A 14,092-nucleotide genomic window follows, 5' to 3' on the forward strand; every position below is an offset into this window, starting at 1 on the left:
CATGTTTTTTCTCTAAACAGATGGATTTGCAAGGGGTCTGTTCCTCAGCTCTCGCTCGCAAGTGCTGTTTTTCATGAGGTGCGGGGCGAACGGACTGTTTTGACACTGATTTGTTCTCCCGACTCCCCTGGCAAAAGTTCACCAGTCTGGGAAAAGGCTGTCAAAACAGAGGTCGTCTGCGGCCAAACATTCACACTCGGCACAAATCAGAGCCAGACACAGCCGAGGTCAAAATGTCAAGCGGTCGCGACCCGTCGGCGCAGCAATGAGGTCTCTTTTACCTCATATTACTCATCAGATTTAAGCGAGACCGGTGACGCACGCATAAATATGCAATCACCTCTATGCCCGGGGAAATAAAACAAGAGCATTTGTATTTTATGAATGCATTGCGCTTAAGGTCTCGTTTTCAGAGGAGCATGAGGCGAGATTGAGTGCGGAAACTATATCTATCCTTCACAGCTGCCCCATTAAAACATCTCACCACTTACATTTACATTCTTTGTGGATGCTTTCGCTGCGAAGCGCCAGCGCCAAGTCCCGGTGCAGGAGTAGGTAGGCATACAAAACGAATAAAGTGCTGTATCGATCAGGGTTATCTACTGAAGTCCATTAATACATAAAAAACGGTTAACGTATAAAAGCAAACATGAGACTTTAGTGCACACTCTTTGATCTGGCTAGAGTTCATATAATCCCATTGAATTGCACACACAACAAATTACTATCATGGGAAAAATTTATGATAATAATATCACTGTGATGTCTATTAAACTTCATATGGTTTTCCCTTTTTTCAGCCAATCATTTACTGTAGAGAGGCAGAGAGAGTGAGAGAGAGGCTGTGTTATAGCAGCAAAATATGTGTCTGCCTGTCACAACGTAAACAATGAATCTGCTCTGATCTGATCTTCCCATTATATGTTCATAACAATATATTATTATACCTTTAATCTGCTACTTAAATGTAAATTTAAAGGTACATTTACCACTTTAATGTTGCACTACATACCTCACACTTTATTTCATTTTATTTTATTACTATGATTATCCGTGCTTTGTTTGTATACATACTTGCACTATTTGTACGCTGCCCGTTGCAAATGCTTTGGCAATAGGAATGTACATTCGTTCATGCCCTGAATCACACTTAAATTGAAATTGAAATAGAGAGTTTGTAAACACTGCGACTCGTAAGGCAAAACTTGAATGGTTGCCAAATGACACATATTTATAATATTATCATATGTGTATTGTGTGTATGTGTAGTAAACACTGCAGTATACTATATTATTTACCATAGTAAGGTTAAAATAACGATAGCATCTAGGAATGTGTACAACAGTTTTCTGAAGTGAATACTATAGTACATACTGTTCAAAAACACTGTAGTATTTAGAAATTATTAGAACAGTTTACTAAAGTAAATACTATAGTACACTGTAGTATTTACTACACCAAGGTTTAAAAACATTAAAGTGTTCAGTAAATTATACGACAGTTTACTAAAGTAAATACTAGTGTACACTGTAGTATTTACTATAGAATGTTTCTAAAAGACTAGTATTTAGTTATTACATTACAACAGTTTACTAAAGTAAATACTCTAGTACACTGCAGCATTTACTATAGTAAGGATTCAAAAACACTTTAGTATCCAGTCATTTGTACAACAGTTTGTTCACATAAATACTATAGGAATTACCCATCAAAAATAGCGTAGTATTTAGTAATTATTAGAACAGTTTACTAAAGTAAATACTATAGTACACTGTAGAATTTACTACAGCAAGGTTTAAAAACACTAAAGTATTTAGTAAATTAGACGACAGTTTACTAAAGTAAATACTATAGTAAGTATTCAAAACAATTAGTATCCAGTCATTTGTACAACAGTTTGTTGACATAAATACTATAGTAATTAGCATAGTAAGGTTCAAAAACAATTTAGTATCTAGTCATTTGTTCAACAGTTTACTAAGATAAATAGTAGTAGTAAGACAAAACATCATCAATTATTATAATAGTTTACTAAAGTAAATACTATAGTACACTGTAGTATTTACTATAGTAAGGTTTCGAAACACTATATTATCTTGTCACGTGTAAAACAGTTTACTGATATAAATACTATAGTAAATACTATAATAAGACAAAAAACTGTATTATTTACTATAGTAATGTTAAGAAACACTATCACTTGAACAACAGTTTACTGAGATAAATACTACAGTATCTGGTCACTTTTACAAAAACGTTCAATAGTAAATACTTTAGTACCCTGTAGTATTTTTCATGTGTTATGAGCTGTGTAAAATATACATAAGTGCAAAAGTGGACACTCTACGAGGAGAATGAGACAGCAGGTCTACATAAAGTGTGCCATTTGGGACACTGTCTGCCTTTATGCCCACTACAAAAGATCACATACTTCAACGCAGGAGACCGAGAAATGGAGAAAGGTATTAGATTTTAAAACTACCCCTGTTTCAGTCAGCCGTATAAGAAAGTTTTAGCGAGGAAGGAAAGTGCTTGTAGGAAATCTTAAGAGTTACCTTCTCCAAGCCGGGTCTGTATCTGCCTGTAGGCTATCAGAAAAAAGGCTCAGCTAAGCTTCAGAGACTTGTTCAGCGCTCTCCATTTCTAATCAGTCTGAACATGCAGCGCTGAAGAGGGTGAAATCTAAACACAGTACACAAGCATGTGATCCATCCCTGTTAAATGCTCTTTTCTCTCATTACACAAGAAACAAAGACTACAAGATTGAAAACATCCTCCCTCAGGACTCAGTGGGTTGTTAATGACGGTAACAAAGCAATTGAAAGAAAAGCCAGCAGATATTCAGACTCGCTGAGATTTCACCCACACAGGGTGGCGAGGGGGGCTCATATTCACAAGAGGATAATCAGACGGGCTCACAATGAAACTGGTGTGTTTTGATTTGAATTGTTTCGGGGCGACTAGACGTCTCCTGCCACAGGTGTCTGGGACACCAAGTTCTTTCACACGCTCCTCCATTGCAAGGTGACAAGCTAAAACGGCATTTAGCGGCACGGCGGCCAGGCTAGTAGGGAGATAAGTGCAAAGTTGGTTGGCAGGTGGGAGGCATTTGATTGAGTCCTCAACTGAATGAGGCGGGCAGTGACAGGAAGGATAATTAACCTTCACAGTTTCAGTCGTTTCCACATTCCGGCCCACAAGCAGAAGGGGCGAGGTGAATGTGAGATGGTCATTTCAGGTAACGGAGCAAGATTAGTGACAAACCAGAGACCTTGAGCCATGCAGCGATACTTATATACACCGTTCCTCAACATCACGATCTTCCAACTCAATATTACGTTAGGACATACAAACGGATTGCTTTCTGGATGGAGAACACAGAATGTGCCCGAGTCGAGACTAATAGCTCGCTGTAGACAGATGAAGGGAGGAGGAGAGCGTTTCAAGGCTGCTTCAACCACCGGCTGAAATTAAAATCTTTCAGGTGTTAAAAAATGAGAGAGAAGTCTCAGACTCGATGAAGCCTTCTCACCTGATTCAACCCTTTATGAGAAGAAGGACCTTGGGGATAAACTTCCTCAAACACAATGTCACGCCTGTGCAAGTGTGAGAAGTGGGATTGCACTTGAACTTTTTCATGCAAGAATAAGCATTGCAGGATACATCCACATTCTTCCGGATGAATGTGAAATTAGTTTGGATAAGACTTTACAAACGGGTTGTATTTGTTTACAACAATTTTTGTCTACACAGAATAATAATAAGTTTAAGGTTTTCCCTTAAAAGTCACAATAGTAACAAACTCGAACTCTAATCTTTACACTAAAGATTAGATGCTGTACATTGTGGCACACAGCTGTGGTATATAAAAGTGCTGATCTGACGTATTTGTAGTGATGCTTTCATAAGTTAACATTTCGGTTTTAACTAAATGTAACTATTTTCTCATTTTTTAATTTCTCTCTGCTTATAGTCTGACCAACCGGAAACTGCATAATTCTGAACGTGAAACGTGCAGTCACCCATGCATAGAGCCCATAGCATCCAGAATAAAAGTTTGTGTTTACAAAATATGTGTCTGCGTACTGTGCATATTAATTTTTTTTATTTTTAAACTTATTTAATAAAAGGATAAAATATTAAATCAACAAATTAATGCTAAATATAGATAAAAACATCTAAATATTTGATAGATACTTAGGGATGTGTTTATGTTTATAAATACAAAATTAAAACACTACACAGACATATTATTATTATTATAATTATTATTATTGAAACACAAACTTTTATTCCGTATGATTGATCACACTTACAAAATGGGATTAAAGATGGATGTGATTGATAGTTTTATTTTCAAACACATATCGTGAAAATACGGCGCTGTACTTTTTTGGCATCAATAACAGTAAAGTAAAAATCTGATATTGTGACAGCCCTAGTTGACTTTTTCGGTTACATTTTTTTAAATAAATGAGCAAGTGTACAATAAAGTCATTCAATTTCAAAAGCTTGCAATGACGGTTGGTTGCGATGACACAGTTTGATGTCATTCGAAAAAAAATCTTGAAATTTCGTGTTTTGAACAGAGAGGGCGACATTGAAGTAAATTAATGCTGTAAAAGTATTATTTGTGTTTAACCTCAATGCAGTTAACTAATGTTACCGAATGAAAACTTTAGATTTATCTGGATGAATGTGGACATCATTGACTGCAACGCTTCAGTGGAGATTTCCAAGTCATATATTCTGTGAAACCTCAAACATAGAAACTACTGCAGGAAAATGTTTAAATGCTTCATGCTGCAGGCTTTTCAATCTCATAATGTCACTAGCACAGATTGTTTTCAAAATGCACTTGGATAAATATGGACATACTGTAGTCCCTCTTCAGTCCATTAGTAAACTACTCAAATAGTCAGATAAGCAGGACATCCAAAATGTAGTGTTTGGCTTCTCCAGAAACATACGAGGCTGAGGTTTGAAACATCAGCATAATATCCAACAGGAAATCTGACTCTCAAATGTCCGTTCTAGTCATTAAATCAAAAATTTCAGCTTTGATCAAACCTCTTGCTATTACATTCACAACTCAACAAAACCTCGTCTTCATATTTTAGAAGTTAAGCTGTCTTTAAGCAGGCTACAGAGAATCTATGACGTGGCCTGATTAATGAATGCATGTCATCATAACAATCTACAGGAAGGCAGATGCTAAAAGGCAAAGAGATGTTTGCAAAATCAAATCCACTGAACAGCTTCTCAAGGGACATTATTAACAGCTGCAATGCATCTCAGATGTTAAAAATGATTTATGTCATGTAGAAAGGCAGCATGTTCACTTTTTAATAACAGTTTCAATGAGCTACATACATTTTTGTGTGAAGTTAACTGGGGATAAAGCCTAGCGAGACAACCTCTCCCTCTCTCTCTGAGAGGTGTATGTGTATGCATGCAGCTTATTGAAATGGAGTTCTGAATGATTAAAAAGTGGACATGCATACATATATTTACTTTAAACAGTGTAAATGAAAGCGTAACCTCACACTGGAGGACTGTGATATCATTGCACAAATCTCTCACATCTGCTGGAGAAATCTGCAGACAGCCAGCTAAAGTGATCACATGGTATCACCACAGGAGAGATAACGCAAGCCATTTCCGCAAAGCTGTGTGGGAGCCGATACTTGAAGGACAAGTGTGGGATTTTAAAGACTTAAAGACAGGAGACGATCCACATCACTTCTATCAGGACACCTGGAAAATGACCCCATATACACACAGTAGACGATGGCAATTACAGGAACACTGTGAGGCAAAGCTGTAAAAAAGAACTCTGTTAGTTGACCTTCACAGTGTGCTCTTACCAACGCATGTACTGCATAGTACAACATAAATCAACTTTCATTCTCAGCATTTCATTTCCAAAGGACTAAAGCTATTTACAGTAACAGTTTAATAATTTACTAAAAATTGTACAACAAAGTATTTTGGGGGGATCTGTACGGATTGACATCTATGTGCATTCGAGGTAAACATTTTATCAACATGTGTACACTATGAAACAAACTACACAGTTTACAGGCGAACAACATGTACATAGACTTATTAAAAAAACTATTAGTTAATGAATTAGCTAACATGAACTAACAATGGACAATACTTCTACAACATTAATTAAACTTAGTTCATGTTAATAAAACACTATTGAAATCAAAAGCCTTAGCTGTTAAAATTAGTTATTGCACAATGAACTACTGTACATACAATTAATAATTATGAATACAATTATTTCTTCTGCAGAACACAAAAGAAGATATTTTGAAAAATGTTGGTAACCGAAAACTGTTGGTCCCCATTGACTTGCATAGGTTTTGTTTCCATACAATAGAAGTCAATGGGGACCAATGGTTTTTGGATAGAATTGACATTTTTCAAAATATCTTCTTTTGTGTTTTGCAGAAAAGGAGATCACACATGTTTAAAATGTCAAATATTTCACTTTGAAGGTGAACTATCCCTTTAAGGGACGAAGACAATGCAGTCTTTCACATAAAGAAATGTCTTTCAATCTATTCTCTATACTCATAAATCAAACAACTATAAATCCAGTTAATCTTTTTAAAATCCAGATTAAACAACTGTAATTAAACTGGTTGGTTTTTAAATTCCCTTTGGGCATCAAAACTACTCGCGTTGGGTTGAATCTCCTCGTTGTCTTAATTCCATCAGCCACTTTCTAAGACATTTTTTTTCCTTTTATGACTCCATTACAATTAAATGTGAAACATTATTTATTTATATTGAAGAGAGGTTTTCACACAGTACGCATACTTTACCTCAAGCACAAATAACTTGTAATACCCTGATTCATTGAAAGCTCTTACATTTCATTCACAAATGAAGCACATTGAAATGTCTTCATGCATCTCAAATTTCTCTTTGACATTCGGATAAGAGAACAGCGAGAAAAGCGTGTCCATTACCACATTAAAGTCTTCCATTTTAATAGCAACGCACCACCTGCATCACACAAACAGATCTTTAAAGGATTAAGCTTTTCATGTATATTCCTTTCAGTTTGCTAGCCTGGAATATTTTGCACTTCCAAAAACGCTCTTTATTTCACAACAGTTAAAACAATTCAGATACCCACAAAGTTCTTTTCCCTTGTGGGCAATTCAGCACAGCAGCTAAAGGAGTTTTCAAGCCTCAACTTCGAAAAGCGCACCAACCCGCCATTAAAAGACCACATCAAGAGAATCAAAAGCTCTCTCTGCACATGCTTCTGGATTTTATTATTTAACACCACGAATTGGGTCCGGATTGGATTTCCATCAAGTCGCCGTGTGGCTCTTTTTAGTCTAGCCGGGTTTCCACTGTGGTGAGAGGAGAAAGAACATAAAGCAGGCTGTGCCGCGTCATTCAACAACCCAAGTTATTTTTGCCAATCTGTATCTTTCATGTCTTATAGGTGATAGACCCGGTATGTTTGTGCATATATACTTTTCTTCGAAAATGCTTTTGTGGTCAGAGCCGATAGCTTCTCTGAAACTGCTATCCGATGATCCAAATTCGATTACTGGGATGAGGTCCTTTTCCGATGCCTTCTCTTCTGTCCTCCCTGTACTTTCTCGTCTCTATAATAAAGTCATAAAGGGGCCAAAAATAAAATAAAATAAAATGCTTTTGTGGAGCACCTGAGACCGAGTGACCAACGATCCCTCAGCATACAAGCGTGAAAGCATCTATGAGCAAAACCCTGCTGCCGTTTCATTGCCCACTGGCAGGGCCATATGGAAGGCTGTAGTTCTCAAAACCCATAAAGTTAACAAATCACCTTAACGGCCTCCGCAATCTGCCCCGAGAAAGTTCCTGAGTGACTTCTTGGATACGGCGCAGGCCTTTTATTTGTCATGCACAGACACCCAGACAGCACGGGCAGGCCAAACCTTGAGTTTTGAATCAAATCAATGATGTTATGAGGCATATTTAATTGCATATAAATCCATTATTTCATGTTAAGCGAGGCAATCCACTTACTGGAGGGAATACTGCCGTCATTACAAGTCTGAAATGAGTAAAGCCTTGGCTAAAAAAAGAGAGCATGATCTGTTTATTTTGTGCGGCTGAGCAGATTGCTGGAGCGTGATGATGCCAGAGTCTCTCGGGTGAGGAGAAAAAGACACCCCGGACCTCAAGGACCCCATACCAAACCTGTCTTCTGTCCACCGGCTTTGAAAGAAGGTCAATGCGGATGCCAAAAACTGCCCTCTAGAGATTCAGACCTACAGTTTCAATCTAGCTAATACGGTTTCATTTAATGATTACAATTAGGTAATTGCCTATACAGATCTGGCCTGAAAATTGCTCTTAACAAGCATGTCACATTGAAATATTGTACTCCGGCAAATAGCGACAATGCAAATAGGTGCAATTCACTCTGGCAAAGCCTTCCGCTTCTAGGAAAGATCTGCTAGGTAGAAGATAAGCGCTGTGAATTGTGAAAGGCAAGTCTGAGCCTGCAGGAATTCATATGACCTGTGAATTGTACAAAAATGTATGATGATTACAAAAATCAATAATAAACAAAACTTAATGAACCGTCACTGGCGCAAAAGCATATCACACTAAAGATTTATAGGAATAAGCCACCTTGTAAAAAAACGAATTGCCATGAGATTGTGTTGACAAGATAAGATGTAAACAACGCTGGTCCGGAAGAACTTCCTCTTTCAGTTGTTTGATATGGCTGCCAAACGTTTTATAATTTCCAGAATAAAAGTTTGTGTTGACATTATATATGTCTGTGTACTACTACTATGCATATTAAATTTGTAATTATAAACACATACATGCATTTATAAGGAAAAAAAACATTTATATAATTTAAATTAAGGGTAAATATAAATAAATACATGCAAAAATTTCCTAATATGTATACGTGTGTGTGTATGTTTTTATAAATACAAAACAAATATGCACAGTACACAGACATTTATTATGTTAACACAAACTTTTATTCTCATTTAAACATTTATATTTAAGATATACTCATACATGTAAGATTTTTTTTGAATAAAAATGAAACCAGAAGTGCTGCTCGACCACGGTTGACATGTTGTGTAGTGCTCTATAGGTTGTTGAACTAAAGAGAAATATGAAAAAAGTTTAAACGAAAGATGGCTACCGTAAACTGAATTTCTATTAAGTTTCTATATCCATTGAAATGTGCATCTTGGAAAAATATTAACCTTTGCAAAAGTTATCTTTAAAAACAATAAGACAAGAAAAAAATCTGGTATACACTTGATTGCTTTTTTCTGAAAATCTGCAGCTGTCTGCCTGCAGATGAAAAAAGATGATGATTTCTAAACGGTTGAGTAATAAAAGTTATAAAAGTAGTAATCAAATACTACGTCTGTTATTATCTGTAGTCTAAAGCTGCCCTTTTCAAAAGCACGTAATACTTAAGATTAGTGCAATTACGAAACATTAACATACTTTTGTAAAGCAATTCAAAAATGAGACTTCATGTTTCGGGTCAGTTGAGGATTGTATAGGGACACACTTATAAATGCACAATAAAATCTCACACAATCAAAAAAACACCATATGGACGGATAATTTTTTTGTCTTTGGCAAAACTCAATGGCAAAAGTCAAGCCTACAGCTCATTCCAAGAAAAACTCTACTTCTATCCATTCGGAAATATACTTTGAACATGGGAACCTGTCACAGAGAGTTTGGAAGTATGCATTAATATGGATTCCATGGGAACGACCGGCTCCGGGGATCTCAGTCCATTTCACTCTCTCACAGGGCAGAAACGACACACGTCACACAGCCCTGCCACAAGATTAAAGGCTCGCTTAAAAAAAGAACCACCATTTCCATCGTTGCCTGTCATGCATCCCTCTCTGGAGACCGTCACTCAAATGGACCCTTCAGCGGAACGAACGGGCTAATTATCATGCGGAGTGCATGCTGGGATGCGTACATGGTCGAAAGGGCAGAGCTCGCAGGTGCGGGAAATGAAAACCAGACGGGGAACATGACGAGGTGTCACTCATGGAGAATAAGGAAACACGCCCACGTTTGATATTTCAAACTTTATTGACAGTCGAATGTTACAAAGCAGCTGCAAATCAGGCCTGTACAAACTTAGAAACGAAAAAGCAAAGGCCACGTCTTCAAAACCCACTGAGAAAGTTTCAGGAGGGGGTGTGGGGTGAGGAATCGAAAGAGAATGAGAAAATAAACATCATTATCCTTCACAGAAGGATGTTACGAAGCCCCTCCGGCAGAAGCCGTATTACAAAGGAAACAGCGCAGTCATCAGTTTAGGCGATATGTAAATTTGTTTTTAGTTGCATCAAAGGAATTACACCTCGACGGCTTTAATATCTCTTTCTTATCGTCTCTCTGCCGCTAAAACAAACAGCAGGTCATAGTTCCGCCCATCTGTTGCTCGGATTTTTCGCTCCACACCTGCTTGGGTTCCACCATGTGGCCCATCTCCACCTTAAATATAAAGGGAACCTCCACGCTTAATGCTAATCTGGAGGAAAATATAAACATCTTACAAACACAAGGTCCAAAGAGGCAAACGTAAAAGGATAAAAACATCCAGCCCAGCACCGTGTATCTTGTCGGGCGAGGTGTAATCCAAAAGCTGACCACAAGGCTGTTGCTGCTGCGCTCAGCACGGCTTGAACTCTTTCAGGAGGAGTTCGGCTCAAGGCCTTTGGAGGCAGCCAGCATCGCCCGAACTTTAGCCATGAGGTCCTGTGTGGAGAGAGAAACAAAGAAAAGTTTGAGCATGCGAAAGGGCATTAAAGCACGATCGAGTACTAATCATTGTATAAGCACAGCAAAAGAAAACAAACATGAATTCACAACATGCATGGCAGACAACTGTGTGAGATTTGAAATTCAGATTATGGTTTGTATCTGTGAGAATCCCAGCTAATAAATCTGGATAAGAATGCCTGCTAGCATTTTGTAGAAGAGCCAATCAGGATCCGGGACTGAATTCCCGGTCTTCAAACCCCTCTGCTCATCCTCGGTGATTTACAATGCATGCAAAAAGCCTGCAGGGCCAAAGTGATGCTGGAGATGTACTGCATATACACAGTTTTCATAAATATGTTGCATAATGGCAAGAAAATATTCTGGTAATTGCAACAAATTCATTGTTTCGACAGTTGGCTTAAATACCAAAAAATTTACATTTAGGTTCACTTTATCACTAGTTATTATTTAAAATATTTACATACCTTTGTACATTATAGGATATGTTGTGATAATTTTTTTTTACATTTTTTTATTATCTTCAGGAGAAACACCCGTTGCCTAGAATTGGCAAAAATGTTCTTCTCCCGTTTTGATTTATGACCCTGAGATGCTTTTTAAACAATATTGAGGGAGTTCCAATCTATGTTGGGCTCTGATTGGCCCATTTTTCTTCATTAAATCATTCATTAATTTATATAAAAAATAATGAAATAACATTTTACCGTCATATTGAAAGAAACTGATATAATTACACAATTATAGAATCTTAATTGTAGACAGTTATGCGCACAACTTCAGATCAAAAGCCACTTTTAAAAAAGATTTATATTAATGCATCCCCTCTCAAAAACATGTCACCATTAATAAGACAAGATGGTTTGATACATTTCTGCATATTAGTGACGGTGGCGACTTCAACACCTTCCTCTGGCACATCCTTTAGATTACATATCAAATCAGTCAAATAATGCGTTGGAACAGATGGCAATGCATTTGTCATAGGAGCAAGGTTTGCTCATTTATGTTTCCTGAATGAATCTACTGCCACCCTCCGCCCCCCCTACCCAGCCACGAGAAAGTTATTAACCCAGAAATTCCAATAAAAACCCCCGCGAAATGAATCATTAAACAAACAAGAAGTCAAGAGAAGCGCAAACACAGTGCAGACAGGCACCAGCATGTTTCCCCGGCAGCACGGGGCTGCTGATGTCCTTCACTGGAGTACAAAAGATGATGATGAAAGTCCTTCTGGAGGACTAAAACCACTAAGACACTACAAAAAATACTGGTGATGCTGCAATGACCAATAAGGACTGTATCAGGGTATCATGCCGGTTGGACAGTCGCGCATCATTTTATAGAAAGCTACAAAGGAAATGAACCTTACGGTCCAAAACTACAAGTAAATCAGTCTCCTGCTGAGATGAACAGGCGTAACTATTCTTGCCGCTCTACAATCTGCTAAATTAGATATAAAAATATACTACAAATGGGTAGTCGACAAATATACTGTAAATGTGTCGAAAGATTTTTTTTTGAAAAATAAGAACAATGAAGATAAATCTGTATTATCATATTAAATAATGTTTCATGTTAATAATGTAATATGTTGATTAATGTTTTCCATCCATCCATTTTCTACCGCTTATCCGAACTACCTCGGGTCACGGGGAGCCTGCGCCTATCTCAGGAGTCATCGGGCATCAAGGCTGATTAATGTTTTATTTTATATAATTTGTATGATATCTCTTATAATATGTCCTTTAAATAATATAATATAATACAGTATTATCGGTTTGTTTTCTACTTTTTGGCTAAGTCACACCATAGGACACATGTACTGGATATCCGTCAAATGCATTATGGCAACAAAATGAACACAAAGGCAATTCAGAGCATTGTTGCTATTTCACGTGGTTGGAATTAATACGATTTTATTCGTACATTAAAGTATGACTTGCGGCAGTGGTTAGGTTTCTGGGTGGGGCTTCAGCATTACAATTTTCTATGTTCTGTACAGATCGCATTATACATAGGTATGCAAAAATGGTGACAAATTTCTAGTGACCATCAGGATAAAATCGCTGATCGTAATATGCAGATACAGTACATTCGAATCATAGCAGTGAGCTGGGATAAAAGCCTCTGAGCCTTTATAATGACCCCAGTAGATTATTGCAATGAAAGGAAGACATCTTCACCATTATCAGAGTTCATAAAAAGTGAAAGTAAAAAGGACTCTTTGAAGGGAGGATCTAATAATGTGCATGTCCATTTCTCTCACAATAAGCACATATCTTCTCGCTTTCCGACAACAAAATAAAACCGATCTGGAAATATAAGTGTAATTGGCACTCCTTTTCTAGCTATTCGGGTCAAGTTCTAGCATTCTGACACATAACCCACATTCTTATTGTTCGAGTTCAAAGTACGGCTCCTCCACTTCCAAGTTCAGAGAGGTGAAACTCTTGTGACAGACCCTGGTCATTAAAAAGCAATTTTGAAGAATGCTCCTCCAATTCATCCATCTCCCATTAAAATCCTTCTTTTCATATCTCTCCCTCTGCACTCCTATACTCACCCCTGCTTTTTAAAAAGACCTGGACTCGGTATGAGTCCTCTTCCGATCCGATCGCTCTTCTTCTTTGTCTCATTCTTACCCTGCACTTATGCTCTTTAGCCAAGAACTAATAACCTGCCCGAGGGCCCTGCAATCCCCGTAAACACTTTCTAATCAAAGCATCAGTCACCTGCCGCCCGTCCTTAACACGGATTGGCCTGAATTTTAGGGACAGAGGAGCAGTTGTAAACCGAATGAAATAAAGCGACCATTGTGCTCCGCAGGAAGCGTCATAAAACAGTCTCCCTTGTTGTTGGGCTGACAGGCAGATATAAAGTTCATAAAATCCCAAGGGAGCAGTGCTGAGATGGAGAACATGCTTTCCCCTGCCTTTAATGTTACAGCTTTTTCATTTGCGCTTGTAAATCCCCTTTTCCAACGGAGAGCCCCCTGAGAGCACTTCTTTCTCCGTCAATAGCCGGGTACGCACATGTCAGAGCTCCAGTGTTCTCCGGAGGAGGATCTGAAGCAGTCGAGTGAGGCAGGGCTGCAGATGAAGACCATACCGAGCTGAGCCCAAACCTGTTCTGGAGTCTACGGGTGGTCCGCACTGCCTGGATGGAAGGGGGTAACAGGGACAGAAGAACCTGAAGCTTGCAACTGAAGCACAGGTCTGCGCAAGCCTGTCTGCCGGTAGTTATTTGTCAAGGTTAGAAGTGATACAGCCGACATGGG

General features: G+C 38.0%; 1 protein-coding gene across 1 annotated transcript in view; it reads right to left on the minus strand.

Annotated features, from left to right (window-relative positions):
• Positions 1 to 10,093: 10,093 nt before the first annotated feature.
• sfswap (splicing factor SWAP) overlaps positions 10,094 to 14,092 on the minus strand; it is a 76,733-nt gene continuing 72,734 nt past the window's right edge. Inside the window, exon 18 of the mRNA XM_056731363.1 lies at positions 10,094 to 10,788. Within this exon, the coding sequence (XP_056587341.1) occupies positions 10,723 to 10,788 (66 nt within the window). The 3' untranslated portion in view covers positions 10,094 to 10,722. The remainder of the gene's footprint in view (positions 10,789 to 14,092) is intronic.

The sequence above is a fragment of the Triplophysa dalaica genome, chromosome 19 (assembly GCF_015846415.1).
Source record: "Triplophysa dalaica isolate WHDGS20190420 chromosome 19, ASM1584641v1, whole genome shotgun sequence".
Taxonomy (NCBI): Eukaryota; Metazoa; Chordata; class Actinopteri; order Cypriniformes; family Nemacheilidae; genus Triplophysa; species Triplophysa dalaica.